This window comes from Peromyscus leucopus, chromosome 11 (genome assembly GCF_004664715.2).
Source record: "Peromyscus leucopus breed LL Stock chromosome 11, UCI_PerLeu_2.1, whole genome shotgun sequence".
NCBI lineage: Eukaryota > Metazoa > Chordata > Mammalia > Rodentia > Cricetidae > Peromyscus > Peromyscus leucopus.
This window is the reverse complement of record NC_051072.1, coordinates 38,744,409-38,760,299: the sequence shown is the minus strand read 5'-3', so window position 1 is coordinate 38,760,299 and position 15,891 is coordinate 38,744,409. Positions and strand designations below refer to the sequence as shown.

Below are 15,891 nucleotides of genomic sequence, written 5' to 3'. Positions count from 1 at the left end.
AGCAAACGATTTGCTCTTTGGACTTTGGAAGAGGAGAAGATGATAAAGTTTCTCAGTCTTTAGAATTCTTCCTTTTAGCTATCACTTCCTTGTCAAATAAAGCCAATCTGGGTGACTGGAAAGTAATTAAAGGCAAAAGAGGAAGCCAGGAGAGGGGGTAGTGTCTAGACAGAGTGGGGAAGTCTACCTGAATGGCTTTCATAGATGAAATACCGTGGTTTGTATGTGTGTAGGGAAGAAGCATGCACCAGAATCTAATGAGTATAATGCTGGGTTTGGATCTGAGAGACTAGAGAAAGTCCCCTGCTGAGAACAAAGTTAGTAAGTGCCACAAAGTACACACAGTTAACAATCTACAGAAGCAACTCACCCAACACAACCTTCACAAATGACTTCTGGGGAGACTGGGACCCTTTCAAAAATCCATAAAGGAACAAGGTTGTCTCTTAAATGTCCAACATGGAGGGCATGAGCTCTCTTTTACCTGTGATCTAATAAGTCACAAGTTTCCAAGGTGAGGCCATCTTTGAATAATGGAGGGGATCTGCAGGCGGGGCAGGGTAAGGGGCAAAAGCAAGAGAGCAATCGCTCTGCAATCTAGAGGACTGGAGACAGGGTCTATATGAAATCGCATGGGTGTAGCTTTGCCTGCACACTCCAAGAGCGTGAGAGAGCCTGCACTACTCAATGGCACTCCCTTAATGGCATAAGCCTGCCACTAGAAGCAATCACGAGAATGAGAAATAAGTGAGAAAACATCACTGGGACGTTTGGCTGACAATTTGATAAATGGTGCTATTTTTAAATTCCAGGAAAGTATTCAGTAAATTACATGAGATAGCCAACATTAATATAAATTAGGGTTTATGTTGGATATAGGCTGACTTAATTGTATTGAGCATGCTGAAGGAAGGCTCTACTAATCTATGATGTTTGGTAGGCTACGTATATTAAAATCATTTCTAGCCTCTGATGTTTTCAAATTACTGGTAAGTTTATGGGGACATAATACCATGGTTAAGTCAAACACATCTGTATTCACAAGTGTGTAGCATTTACATTTCTTGGGGGCAAATAATAATAGACATTTTTTTAATTAGAAATCAGTCTCCTGTGAGTTAGGTTAGTGGGATTTATTCTCTACTGCTCTCAGTTATGATAATTTTACTTTGAGAGAAAGAAAATCACATGACTAGTGTGCAAAGCTAATAAACAGATCTGGACCTCTGCCAGCTGCATCAGACCATCCTGGATTTGAGCCCTTTCAAGTTTCCACACTGAACACATCAAACTCATCTAGATGGGTTTTGTTTGTTGGCTTGTTTCCTTTTCTTTTTCTTTTTTGCAGTGCTGGTAATTAAAATGAAGCAGTTTACATTTCTCATATTCAACTTTAAAATTTTAGTAACATGGTTCTTAACAATTACCACTTATGTGTTATATAAAAAAGAAGCATGAGTCCAGCAGTTTATACAGGTCTTTATTACCTGAAACTGGATTCATTTTAAATAGTGCACAAAGATGGATATGCATGTAGGATTGAGAAGAGCACAGTAGTCAGATCACCCTGTGATAAAGGTTCAACGTGGGTTTTGAGTCAGATTCAAGGAAGAAAACAAAGAGGATGCACACATAGGGTGAGAGACTGGAAACTCTTCAGTGAAAACACAGTTTTGCACACTGTGGCTCTTGGAAGGAATGGGGATTTTCTAGGAATCAAATGTTGGTAGGGATTAGAAGTAGTAAGAAAGAGCCTCGAAAAAACTACATGGGTTAGTTTTGTTTGCTAAAGAAAGTGATTGTTAAAAAAAAAGAATTTGCAAAGGTCTTGGAAACTCATTCAGTGGGGAGTGTAAGAGTTTGAGCACTGACTTAAAGAGCAAATTGGGTATATCACTTAAAGGTGCGGCAGGGTGTGGTGTCCTGGGCCAGTCCAGGCTTCTTATCATTCAAAGTGAAAGGCTTTTGAGCTTGAAAAGATAGCTATGTGTATTTACTGGTACATGAGCATCAGATGGAACCATCCTGAGCAATCTGGGATGCACAGGATCTATGGCCTCTCCATTCATAAAGAGTACTTTCTGAGGAATGAATTTTGGCTACCAATATCTTTATTGGAACAGGGATCCACAGAGTCATGAAACAAGACTATGAAGACATGGCAAACTCACAGGACCAGGAGAAAGTGGACAGAAGCCCCTTCCTTTTCTAATAGGTGGATGTAACCATATCTAAGTATACCAAACACATTATAGAATATCCTTGACCTATTTTCTCCCTCCTGGGAAAACTTAGCCAGAAAGAATGTGAGCCAGGGGAAATAATGGTAGGGTGTCTGCACTTCTCCACAGACAGCTGTGTACAGCCAGGTACTTAGAACATTTAAATGGCATTGTTGGGACTCCCTGCCAATTGCAGAAGTTGGCAGTCCTCTTCCTTTCATAAACACTACAATTAAGGTTTAAATAAATCTTTAAAAACTGCTGAAGAGCAGTCAGTGCAAATGTGGAGCAGGTGGTTTGAGTTTTAAAAATAGGCATTGAGGCAATACTGTATCCCATTAGAGTTGCTGACTCTTCAGCCTGCTTTTAGTGTGGAATTGTTTTGCAAGGGCAAAGAGAAAATATTAAAAAAAAAAAAAAAAAAAAGAAGGGGAGGGGGAAATCATCCTTCATTAAACTGGAATGCCTAGAGGCAATGTTATTTATGGTCTCAGCTTGAAAAATGACCAAGATGGGAGTTTGTCTGTCACTGGCTGCTTATGGTTTTCCAGTTTTGGTGCTGTGGTTAGTAAATGGCCCTTGGCAAGCAGAACGCACACTGTAATGAGAAACTGATGACTATGAAATGAGATTAGGGTGTGTGTGTGTGTGTGTGTGTGTGTGTGTGTGTGTGTGTGTGTGTGCCACCAAACCACTGAAACAGTAGTTAACAATGTGAGCACAGAGAGTCACAGTGGCTGGTTCTTAATATTTGACTTACTTTTTCATGGAACTTCCCTGTATCATACAAGAATAGATTTAATGGAGGCAACTTTTAAGAAGGTTATTTAATTTCATAGCAAAGAATGGGATTGGCTACTTGCATGATGCCGTACACAAAGCCACCATTCCCTCCAAAGAGCCTCCAAGTTCCCATGGTCCTGCAACTGTCTGTGAATCAAAGCTATAGAAGCCTTTAGACTGTGATCTTGGAGGGGGGTGGTCTTCAGGGCTGCGTATGCTTCTTTAGCTTTAGTGATGTGTTTGTGTGGCCAAGTTGACAAGGAATGGACTCTTACAGTATTAGTCAACTTGACATGTGCGTAGGTGTCCTAATCTCATTTGACCAATTTGTTCCATCAGATTGGCCTCTGAGCATGTCTGTGGGGGCATTTTCTTGATTGCTAACTGACCTGGGAAGACCCAGCCAACTGTGGGTAGGTTGGCCTGGCTTGTATAAAAGAGGTATCTGGGCAAGCCCGAGGAAGCAAGCCAAGAAGTTAGCCAACCTGGCCTCTGCTTCAGTTCCTGACTTAGGTTCCTGCCTTCTCTTCCCTGGATGACTGACTAATTGCTAAGCCAAATAAGCCTGTCTTCAGGCTGCTTTTGGTTATGGTGTTTATCACAGCAATAGAAAGCTAACTAGAACATGCCCCCATTTTCAGAGACTCTGTTTTTTCTGGTGTGTGTGTGTGTGTGTGTGTGTGTGTGTGTGTGTGTGTGTGTGTGTGTGTGTGTGTAAGAATCGCGGTCTGATTTTTTTAATGTTCCCTGAGTAATGCTGTTGCATATCCAGGACTGATACCCTGGCTGTGTGCCTGTATTCCTGTTGGACTCATGCTCCCTGTCCATCACCTTCAGTCCAATCTACTTTTGAACCAATGGCTTCAGGACAGTCACTATTATACAATCCAGCTTTAAAATGATTCAGTGCTATTCTAATACATGAAGATTAGTTTTATAAGCTATTCAACACAGTATTATAACAACCTATTTAATATCTGAAAACTTGATGTTGAGATATGGGTAAATATGTATAATACTTTCTTCCTATGCTCTGCCTGATATTAAATACCCCAATTTTAAGAATAATACCTTTGTACTTAGTCTGTGAAATCCAGTTTTGCCATTCTATCCTTTAAATCTGGCACTGGTTCCTAAGATTATATACAGCTAATCACAGTCTCTTCACTCTGGTAGACGGCCTCTCAGGGATAGGTCATTTTTCTATGGGTTTAGACCTCTCTAGTACATGGGTTCTCCTTCATAAAGGTAACATCACCTCTTTGTTCATCCATGAAAATCCTGTTTTTTGTTTTTTTTTTTTTCTTCAAGCCTGATGCAAACACTAACAATGTTGGCCTTTCTCTATGCCTCTGAATGGGGATGTTTTTAATATCCTGGCCTCCTCTAAAACTAGGTCTTCAATTATGTTGGAAAACTATAAGCTGGCTTGTAAAAGTCACTGCCTTTGTGTCTGTAGACTAAATCTCCTAACACCTGTGCCTAGCCGAGGATGAGTGCTCAACAACATTGAATGGAAGGACAGGTTGAATGAATGAACTAATGAAATGCTGTATCACATTCCAACATTTCATTGTGAAGCATCTGTTTCCTGTGTTGGCCAAGAAGCAGTCTCATGATGTGACTCTATGGCAGTTCAGGAAGAATCCTTGGCTTGCTGGTGGACTTCTCTGCATCCTTACTGGACCAATGAACAACATCTTGGTCCACAATCTCTTTTTTGGATCTCCCCCAGTCTCCTTGAAAATGTCTGTACCAATTTGATGGATACATTTTGAAGGATAAGATTTGACCACGAGTGAGACTTTACTTAGGAAAATTCATTCTTAGAAACAACTGAATCATTCCTGGCTTCTTTTATGGGATCATGGGATCACTGGGCAATCACAGTACTCAAAAGAAGAGCTTAAGTAGGCTTACTAGCCACATATCCTGAATTTCTTCCTGGACTTTAAGATAAAATTAAATGTAGTGAAGACCTATTCCATAACTCAAAGTTATGATGCCTGGAATAGAGCGTAGCCCTTGGGGACAGATGGCGATGATCATTTTCCCTGGTGGGAGTTGTTTAAGGCCAGCCCATGGATCCCAAAAGCTCAGAGCTCCCACAAGCAGATAACGGCACACACAGTTCTTTCTATTCTTTCTCCTACCCTGGCTAACAATGAGAACCAAGATTTTCAAGAGCAAATTTTGAGGATGCCAAAATCAAAATCAGAATCTTGGTTGGGGTCACTCAGGCTCATCTACAACCAGAATCAGGATTTCTGAGGTCTAGAGGTAGACTTTCCCATCTGGATGTTAATGATGCCTCATATCCTTCAGGACACTTTTCTTCAAGGACACTTGAGCCCCACAGTCAATGTGGCCAACTCTTGCCTTTGATGGAAGAGAAATAGTCCATAGAGACAAGTCCTATCAGCTAGTTCTGGGATTTTTCTCCATTGATTTATCTATATCTTTTAGAAAACAATGACTAGCCCACCTCACACATCCAGAGATGTTGTTATGTGAAAGAGTACCTCATTCCATGGCTATAACTTTTCCTATTTTAAAAAGATGATTACCTTAAAAGAATTGTTTACTTAAACCAAGAATTATCAAATATATGTGGCTTAGAATTCACAAACATAGATGTCTTTCTGTTAGTCTTTGTATCCCTTCCTGAAGAAGCTGTCCAACCACTGCATGGCAGACCCCTTCTTTCACGATAAACTCACATCTCACATCACTGTTCTTCTTTTTGCTTTATGTATTCTTAATATTGGAAAGCATTTCTGATGTAGGAAGTATACTTGAAGCTCCATAAAAAATAGACATTTCATTCCTAACCTCACTATAGACATTTTTAAAAATGGTGATCAAATTAAACAATTAGGACAAAAAAAAATCATTAAATGGCAAAAGAAAGGGAAGAAAATAGTTTAGCGTGGAAAGATGGTAAAATGTGTGTATATTTTGTGGTTGTCTGAAAGCTTTGTAGGGTGCCTGTGTGGGACAGAGGCAGAACACAAAAAAGAGGCTGAAACTGAATGGTTCGGCCTCACAGACCATAAACATTGCTTGAATGAAAAGTCACTGGGAATATTATCCATTATTTACTTTATTAGAAGTATTAATATAAATTAAAATATATCAAAACCAGATCCTTACAAACTAGTAATAAACAACAACTAGTTTCCAGAAAGCAATTTTAGTTTCTCAAAATTGTTTCTTTGACTTGTGTTGGGGACCTTAGACATTTCTTCCCTTCGGAGATAATAAAAACAGTTTTTCTATTATTTGATTAGTATTGAGCTTCTCTCTCTGATTCCAAAGCAACATAGACTCTTTTCCACCTGGCCATGTTTTTTGTTGTTATCCCCCCCCCAGGTAAATTAATTTTATTTAAAAAAAATTGTTATCTTTAGCTTTATCTTCTGTTTCCTCTCATTGAACATTGAATTTTTTTCTATCTAAAACTGAAGTTATAAGATGGAATCTGTTTATAACTGACAACATTAAACTACATAAATTAAAAATGCAAAGTCTTTCATATGTTGTTACAGACTGTGCTGTAATAGACTAAATGCTTAAAAATGCATGGGAGAAGCCGGGCGGTGGTGGTGGTGGCGCACACCTTTAATCCCAGCACGCGGGAGGCAGAGGCAAGCGGATCTCTGTGAGTTCGAGGCCAGCCTGGGCTACCAAGTAAGTTCCAGGAAAGGCACAAAGCTACACAGAGAAACCCTGTCTCGAAAAACCAAAAAAAAAAAAAAAAATGCATGGGAGAATGTCAGCCTCAGGATCATGGTCTGCTTGGGCAATGATTTACCTTCTTCAAACATGACTACCATGGAAGTTAGTGTGATAAAAAAGATAGCATTAAATGAAAGTCACAAAAATTTATGTTTATAATGTAACTTTCTAGGTTTTAACTTTGAAAATGTGTGTTTTCTGGGGGGATGCTGGGCAGCTAGTTGGTGTTGGTGTTGATAAATTCCTTTGAAACCCCAGTTGATTCAACTGGAAATAGGTAGCCGAATCTTAATCATGGGTTCACTGCTGGGATGTGATTTGTCTGTTGTTAGGTCGAGTTAAAACCTCACAGTGAACAAGAACTTCCTCGGAAGTGTGTAGGGAGTGGTGTGGTAGCCCAGGGATGCAAGAAGCAGATGGAGGAGGAGATGCCTGCCCAGGAGCAGGAACCCAGTGCCGGACAGGGTGAAGGGATGTGGAGGACCAGAATTAATGATGAGGGACTACTTACATCTCAGGGCCAAATGGAAGAAAACATCCAGGAGAGGGATGGCAGGGAAATGCTCACTGTCTACATTGTCACTCACAGGATCTATAATGGTTGTTTTTAGGAGGTAAGGTCATCTTACCACATTGCAAGGCCAAGTACCCAGAATATTGTGAACACTTAATAAACAGGTTTGGTGACTTAAAAAATACATATTTATAAGAGCACCCCTCTCTCCCAAGAACTACAAAGACCTCAATATAGTACCGTTTTTTGTCCAGTCTCCTCATTTGGATGAACAAAGGATATACAGAAGTAAATGTCAATATTGGAAAGCTAACCATAAACAGATAAATAAAGCAGTTGTTTTGAACCACCTGCCAATATGTGGTAACAACCTTTAAAAAAGTAATGCCTAATCTCTGAGAAATGGAATTTTATTGTTAATGTTTTTAAGTAAAACCTCTCAAGAGCTTGTAATTTAGATTGAAAGTTATTAGTTTTTAGGATTGTCTCTCCTGATCCTTTGTAGAGGGTGTGTAGTCAAGAGGAGAATGAACCACATTGGAGATAAATGACTCTCTAAGAAGGTACATTTGCTGGTTGCTATGACAACTGCTGAGTTTTATTGACTAAAGAGCCAAAAAAAGAAAAAAATCAATTAGAGACTATTGGAAGAATTTGCACAGGAGCATAAAATCCATCTGTCTCATGATTTGAGAAGCTTTCCCACATCTGTGCAGTGAATGGAGAGGGTACATGAGGGTACTGTGTGTGTGTGTGTGTGTGTGTGTGTGTGTGTGTGTATGCATGCACACAAGTGTGCACACTACCGAAAGTATCTCCAGAAGTACTTCTGTCATTCTAACATCTCTTCCATACTTGATCTTCTCAACAGCCAAGCTGTTTACTAGATTGTTAAACATAAAGCTATCTATCACCTGGCTCGTTTGACAATGACATTGAATTGTTCTTGATGTTGTGACTCTATTGTTTTCTGGAGCCAAACAGTTTTTAACTTTGTTTATAAAGACAGCCTGCTTCTGTGGAGCACTTCCTTCTCCCAGGTGGATGTCTAGCTAGATGACAAATACAGGGCAAGCAAAAGAAGCCCAAGTATTCCGCATAGGAATGTCCTCCCATGTTCCCCTTCTCTCTTACATAGAGGACCTGCTCATGTCCACTTCTATCTTCCTGAGGTACTAGGAAAAGTCACCAAGTTTCTAAGACTCTCAAACACTGGTAGCATGTGGCGAGGTCCTATGACAGAATATAAAGGCTAATGAGAATTTATAGCAAGGTTAAATATCAGTCTAGTGACGTTTTCATAGCTGGTTGTCTCATGGACAGATTCTTGTGATCATCCAGTAACAGCTTTCAGTGTAATGAGCTCATTGATCTCACAAGGAAATAATAGAGTTTGGAGAATGGATTCTGCTCAGCTATTGAGATTTCCCCGTGGTAGACTGACCCATGGGGATTGGCTGTGCTTTGACAGTTCATGCTTCCAATAATAGAGCAAAGCTCAATCATTCATTACGTGGTTGGGTTTTTCAAATTTTAGGTTGCAATTCATTATTGGGATCAATTTCAAGTTGAGGCCATCATTACAGAAGAGGAAAAGGGGTAAGATGCAGAGGAAAGTGAGAGTGTCCTTTGGAGTCAAGGTGCTTCGTGACCCTCTCGTTCCTCTCCTCTCTACGTATGTGTACATTAGGTTGCAGGCCTGGGATTGTCCCTTAAATTAATTCATTTGCTCATGTCAGGTAACTTTCCTGCTCTAAGTTCTTGCTATCACATTCATTTCTAATTGTGCCTGAATTCAACCAAAACTACAGAAAATGAGAGGAAATGCGCTCATAACACAGGGCTTGCTGTCTTTCAAGGTCTGTTGACAAACTTTACACACACACACACACACACCTATGACTCATTTCAGTGTGACAATGACCAAGTTTTCTTTCTTTTCAACAGTCTTACCAAGCTGTTCTCCTAAGTGCTGGCCTCTCTCGGTTGAGATGATCCGTTCGTCTTCCATGTCACATTTGTTGCCAACCAGGATAACCTGGGCATTATCCCAAGAGTAGGTTTTGATCTGAGTTGACCTGAAAGAAAAATAACAAGCACAAGAATGATCAGGGGGAAATGGAAAAACATAAATTGAGGAAGAAGTCCTTAGAGAGAGCATGATCATGGTAAAAATGAAGCCTGGATGCTTGACATTTAGAATTAATTATTTCAGTACAGTTGCATTGGATTCTTACAAGGAACTGATAGAATCAAAAATCAAAACTGGGTGTGGAGCTCAGTGGCAGAAGATATGAGACTATATAGTATGTCTCAGGCTTTGTGTTTGACCCAACACAGGAGGAAGATGGTCAAGGCAACAGGTGTTGTACCAAGGACTATTTTGTATCTGATGAGATCAGCACTGCCACACCCTCTTCTCACAGATCACCATTGGCTTGTGTAATAGTGGTAAGGCTAAGCTGACAAAAGATCTTCCTAGTTCTAGCAGTAGAAGTCCTGTGTCTCCAGAACCATCTCAGTTCCAGGCACATTGAGATGGTTGGTTCCTCTGTCTGTAGACAGCTGCCCTGCTGACAGATCCATACACAAGGGAAAACAAAAAACATCACTTCCCTTGATCACACACACACACAAGGAGCAAAGGCAACTGCGGTTTTGGAAATCAGAGGAAATGATGATTTGAAAACAAGAATCATAATACTATTGCACTCACACCTTACAGCTAAAAGAAACAAGTCACATTATTATAAAACAACAGTATTGTGGGGCTGACACTTTCACTTGTTATGAATAGACTTCTAGAATTCAGATGAGGCCCATAGTGTATATAAATCATGGTACATACAACAGTTGGTTTTGAAACTTAGATAACAACTGTGGTAGCTGTCATTTGCAGTGTGGTAAAGCTAAGTGCTTTGCCTACACACCTTATTCATTGAGTTCATAGGCTGCTTAAGGAGAAGCTGTTGTATTAGTTCACAGTGGAGAAAAACGAGGTGCAGAGATGTTAAATAACTTCTTAGATCACACAGCTAGTTAAACAGGAGAGCTAGGAAGTCTCCCCAAGTGGCATGTGTTTCAGTCTTGGGCCCCTAACATGTCTTCATTTCCTGCTACTCATGAAAAGTTTGAGAAGTAAAGTTCCAGTGTGCTGTCATCCAGAGCAGAACCCTGGAGAGAGGAAGCATGGTCTTTCATTTTCTTCCTTCCTACTATGTAAGAATAGCAGGATAGGATCTGTGGGGATATCTATTGCCAGTAGGTGGCCAGGGGAGGGCCCCAAAATACCTGAAAAGCTAACACATGATTAAACTCCAAAAGGATCGATTTGAGGATTGTTAGGAGAGCTCAGGAGTCTTGCTGACAATCGTCAAGTCCTTCAGGGCTATTGAGTAGAAAATAGAGATGAGTTGTTCTCAACTCGAGGAGAGAAGAAAAGGCAAAGAGCTGTTAGCTGCAGCAAGGGAGCTTCCAGTGAGCTGTGAGCTGTGTTTCTCCCTCCTGGGAAGAAAGGCAGAGGCAGATAAGGCTTCATGTCAGAATGCTGCTGGTCTGAACCCAAGTTTCCAAGTGAAATTAATACAATTTCAACTCCACCTCGACGCCTAGGAATCATAGTATAGTTCATCAGAAAAATCTGGGGGAAATGACCGTTCTAACTCTGACAAGTTAAAAGTATGTGATGTGCCCATAGTAGAGTGAGTTATTGAATGTTCTGCACTATGTTGCCATTCTTGTTCATTCTCTTTCACTCTCTCGCCCACCGCTCATCTTTCTCTCTCTCTCTCTCTCTCTCTCTCTCTCTCTCTCTCTCTCTCCATGCTTTCTTTTATAAGTGTTGCCTTGGTCATTGTGTCTCTTCACAGCAACAGAACAGTGATTAAGACACCCATATACTGGGTAAATAAAGACACAAGCTCTACATTCTATGTTTTTTTTTTCCTTCACCCTATTATGTACAGAAAACATAAAAGTTGACACGCTCATCATAAATTAAAGTTGAGAAATCCCACATATCTGAGTGTGTGTAACAACTCAGGTGCTAATGTTATTGTCCAGGTTAGAAAGTTAAAGGGCAACTGTGCATATAGGGTCAAATAAGAGTTCTTTTATCTAAGCCGGTGGCCAGGAGCAGGCTCCTGTCACAAAGACCTCCTGGCATGGAAGCTCAGGGATGCAGTGTTCATAAAGGAAAGTAACATAAAAAAAAATCACAATGACATCATTGCCAGGTGTAGGTTGGGGAACCTGGGAACATTTGTTTGGGCTATACATTCAACAGACATTTTGGTTATTTATCTGGGTCATGGTCAGGAGCATGGGGAGACCCAGATGTGTTGCTAAGGCAGATGTGGCTGTTTAGGGTGTTATGGCCTGCAAGGTGCCTTAGCAGACAGGAAATGAAGAGAGGGGAAGGACTGGACAAGATGGCATCACCTGAGTCACTTCACTAACGTATTTTTGCCAAGAAGGTTGACATTTTCATTCAGAGGACCTAAAGTCTGACCAATTTCTTTAGTTTTTTTTTTTTTTTTTTTTTTTTTTTTTTTTTTTTTTTTTTTTTTTAAGATTTATCTCTCTGTATTTATGTCTTGTAAACCAAGTGTGAGCCGATGCTTGGAAAGGCTCCAGCTTGAGTCTTCACCTAAGTGTGGTATGTTCTAATCCTGATATCATAGTTAGAGGTGATAAGAGCTCATAGGAGCATTTCACAGTTGTCAGGAAGGGGAAGGGGTTAGTACCAGGATGGTCAGTGACGTGGCTTGAGTTTGTTGAGAACCAATGCCAGCTTAAAGAACTATAGCAGTGCTCTGCCCTCAGCAAACTTATCCCACAGGGTGAAACGGGTGAATTGGGTATCACTCTTGTGCCTTGGGCACCACTGTGCCACAGTGTGAACTGTGTAAACTCAGCTGAGGCTGAGACCTTCACTAGGTCTTGAAGGTACTGAGCTCAGTACCCATTGCTTTTCTTTACCCAGCCAACAGAATGGTTGTTTCTATAATGAAACACACATGAGTACCCTCCATCTGCTACAGAGTATCCTGCAGAATCACAGGGCTCGGCTTTTAGATCACCCATTTATAGACACTCGGACATTTCTTATTTTGTAACAATGCATAGAAATATGCTAAAACAAGAACATGTTTTCTTATGGTTATCAGAACTCTCCTCTTTCCTGTTGGTTGTTTTGTAATAAATATTAAAATTTATGTGTGCTCTACAACACGAAAAAGTAATGTGAAATGGGTATTTTCTATAACTATGCTGTAATTAGAAAGGATAATTAGCTTAAAAATTTAGGGATTTAAGAGTTAAAAGCCTATCGATGCTTTTAAAATAAAATGAAAATTGTAATCTGTGGCATTTGTGCCAAAGAGAGCAAAAGTTTGATAAGCCCTCGGAAATGGGTGAGTTTATGCCTATTAAGAGGGCTGTGAATATGCCGTATTTGCCTCAGGCTTTGGTTACTCTGGCTCCTTATCACCAGTGTGAGGGGGCAGCTTTGGGTGAGGCAAGAGTGATTAGAACAACGTCTGCTTTTTAAATCCCACTAAACTCATCCGTTTTGCTTCCTATAATTTAAATGATAATTAGAGACTTTCATTAAAGAACCTTAAACTTTATTTTTAGTTCCTATTTGCAAGCTGAGGTCCTACATAAGGAATTTTTCTTGTGGGTATTTCTGAGGTTGGAATGCACATACTAAGCACACACTCTACCATTGAGCCACACATCCTACTAGCCTCAACAAAAGTACATTTTGAACTGGGAGTAAATAACCTTCCTCTAGCATGTAGGCGAGAGCAATGCACATTTTTGTTGAATAAATCTTCATTTTTTTGTGTATGGTATTTACATACATTTATGTTTTGGTTATTTGCTGCATTTTGTAAAATTTCTTATTTGTGGAGTGAATGTCTCACCATCTAATTAGAAGAACTGTGCAAATTCCTTTGTTGGGAAGATGTGCATTTAAAGAGAATAGCTGTCACCGAATAATATACATGTGAAAAGATGATTTATTTCTGAATCACTGCAAAAGTTCCCTGGGGATTTACTGCTAATCTCACCAAGATTAATGGAATCAGAAACCATATGCTAGTCTCCATGGTTACTCTTCCAAGTTCAGTTAACTCAGACCTCCCCAGCACTGTATGGAGCTACTAGAATAGTCACTATACAGTCACCATTTAGTCAAAACAAAACAAAAGCACTTCTGATCTTCCTTCAACACATTTACGTGATACCGGTTGGGACATGCTTTCTTCCTTTCAGGTCTTACCAAAGGTGCACTAGACAGCTAAGAGTCTTTAATGTTTTGTAACGTTTTACACACGAGTAAATTCTGCATGGAATAAAATAATTTACATCTGAAGAGCTGTCAACAAGCTGAATTCCTACAGCATTTATTCTTCTCTTCTGTTCTGTGTATGCCAAGGATTTCCTATGAACCCAGCCTCTTCTCACAATATCAGGCTCCTGCTAGTCAAGCCGTTTTGAAAAATAATCTACAATAGGCACCTCAGTGACCAAAAGCAATTGTTTCCGAGGGTCTGATTTGGGTTGTAAGTTGGAAAGATAAGGGAACAAAGAGACTATAACTCTGCTATTCCTCAGTAAGGTCTTACTAGTATCCCTTGCTCAATATGGAGAGCTTTCATTTACATCCACTTCTCTTACCCTTTTCAGTGTTCAGAAGGCTCAGCTTATCAGGGTCATAGAGAATGTCTAATCTGTAAAGAAATTCCCTCACTGCTAGTGCTCACCTAATGGATAAGACAATTCCTATTGTTAGTCTGTTTTCATTCAATTTAACCACTGATTTATTCATTTTTTTTTTAACTCTTGGAGAGCTTTTGAACCTTATTCCAACTCATAACAAATCAGAATCTTAAGTTGGCAAGATGGCTGAAGCCTGAAGACATGAGTTTGGTTACTGGAATTCACATGTGAAGGAGAGAACAAACTCTTCCAAGTTGTCCTCCAACCTCTATACTTGTGCCATTGTGTGTGAGTGTGTGTGTGTTTGAGTGTGAATGTATGTGAGTATGTATACACACACACATACACACACACACTTGAAAAATGTAGTAATAAAATAGTTTAGATCCTCCAGTGACTTCACCATACACACACACACACACACACACACACACACACACAAATACACAAATCTCTCTACGTGAATGATATGTGTAATAAAGACAGCACATTCATGAAATGACTTTCTTTATCTGCATTTTCCTGTTTGTTTGGAAATAATTGATTTACTTATTTCACATACAACACCACTGTGCATGTACAGGTGGTTCACATTGATGAGCATAAGGTAAAGAAACTTCACAATTGAAAGAGCCTTAGTAAGGAAGCAGATACAAGGGCATGGGGAATATTGTTGATGTATGCAATAAATGGGAATAAGTGGTTTTAGGAAGCTGAGCTAGGCTTTTATATGTATAGTAACACATTCTTAAAGAAGACGTCAAAGAAAAATTAAAGTATTGAATTACTGCCTTCCAATACTGATATCACCTATCATTATTTAATGAGATGGCTTTGCATGTCAAAATTGGTATAACCCCATAAAAATCTAACAATATATAAAAGCTGACATAGCTATTATTAGAAATCTCATTCTTAGCTTTTGTCCCCACTCTTAGCTCTCTGGTGATGACCCAGGAGTAGATGGGTGACTGTTCTCACTTGACATCTCTCCCTCCTTCTTGGGAGATTGTGTTTCTGTGCCTAGATGACAGCAAAATTGGACACGTGAGCTGCTTTGGCCAGTGGTGCTTATTGTCCATTTTGTGCCACTGTGGACAGCAGCAAAGAGGCAGGGTTGGGTTCCATCAGTGTGTTCTTTAAAAAAAAAAATTATTTTGTTGTTTTATGTGTATGGATGTTTTTGCCTGCATGTATGTCTTGGTGTGCAAGCCTAGTGCTCGTGGAGGCCAGAAGAGGGCGCAGGAGCCCCTGGAACTGGAGTTACAGACAGTTATGAGCCACCATGTGGGTACTGGGAATCAAGCCCGAGTCCTCCGAAAGCAGTCAGTGCTCTTAAGTGCTGCGCCATCTCTCCAGTCCCCATGAGTATGTTCATTCTGGGAAGAGTTCACTCTTCCACACCCGGTCCCAGGATGGGTAGCACAAGCAGCCCACTGAGATCTGAAGATATCCACTATCTTTAGTCGAGAGAAGGCCAGTGTCATGGTTTGAAATGTTCCTTCCAGGCTCGTGGTTTGGTGGCTTGGTTGTCAGCTGATGAACTTTGGGGGAAGTGACTGGATCCTTTGATCTCTGACTTAATCCGTAGATGGATTTGTAAAGTGATTTCACTGTCGGGCAGTGCTGAAAAGGAGGGGGTGGGGCCTCACTGGAGAAAGTGGGTCCCTGGGGTGTGCCTTTGAAGTCAGAACGTTTCAACATTTCAAAATTCTTCTTCATATTGTCATCCACCCTCTTTGGTTCCCGGCCAGCATGAGGCAAACGCTGTCCTCTGCCTTAGGCTTTTTCTGTGTCAGGCCCAAGAGCAATGGATCAGAGGAGTCATGAGTGAAGACTTAGGAAACCAGGAGAGAAAATGAACCCTCCTCCTTTCACTTAAGTCATGCGCATCAGGCATTTGTT

The 15,891-nt window shown here is 40.3% G+C and overlaps 1 protein-coding gene across 2 annotated transcripts in view; it reads right to left on the bottom strand.

Moving 5' to 3' along the window:
- The window catches only part of Rab3c (RAB3C, member RAS oncogene family), a 209,880-nt gene that overhangs the window by 16,082 nt on the left and 177,907 nt on the right, over window positions 1–15,891 (bottom strand). For both annotated transcript variants that reach the window (XM_028884353.2, XM_028884347.2), the window contains exon 4: window positions 9,211–9,335. In XM_028884353.2, the coding sequence (XP_028740186.1) occupies window positions 9,211–9,335 (125 nt within the window). The remainder of the gene's footprint in view (window positions 1–9,210; window positions 9,336–15,891) is intronic.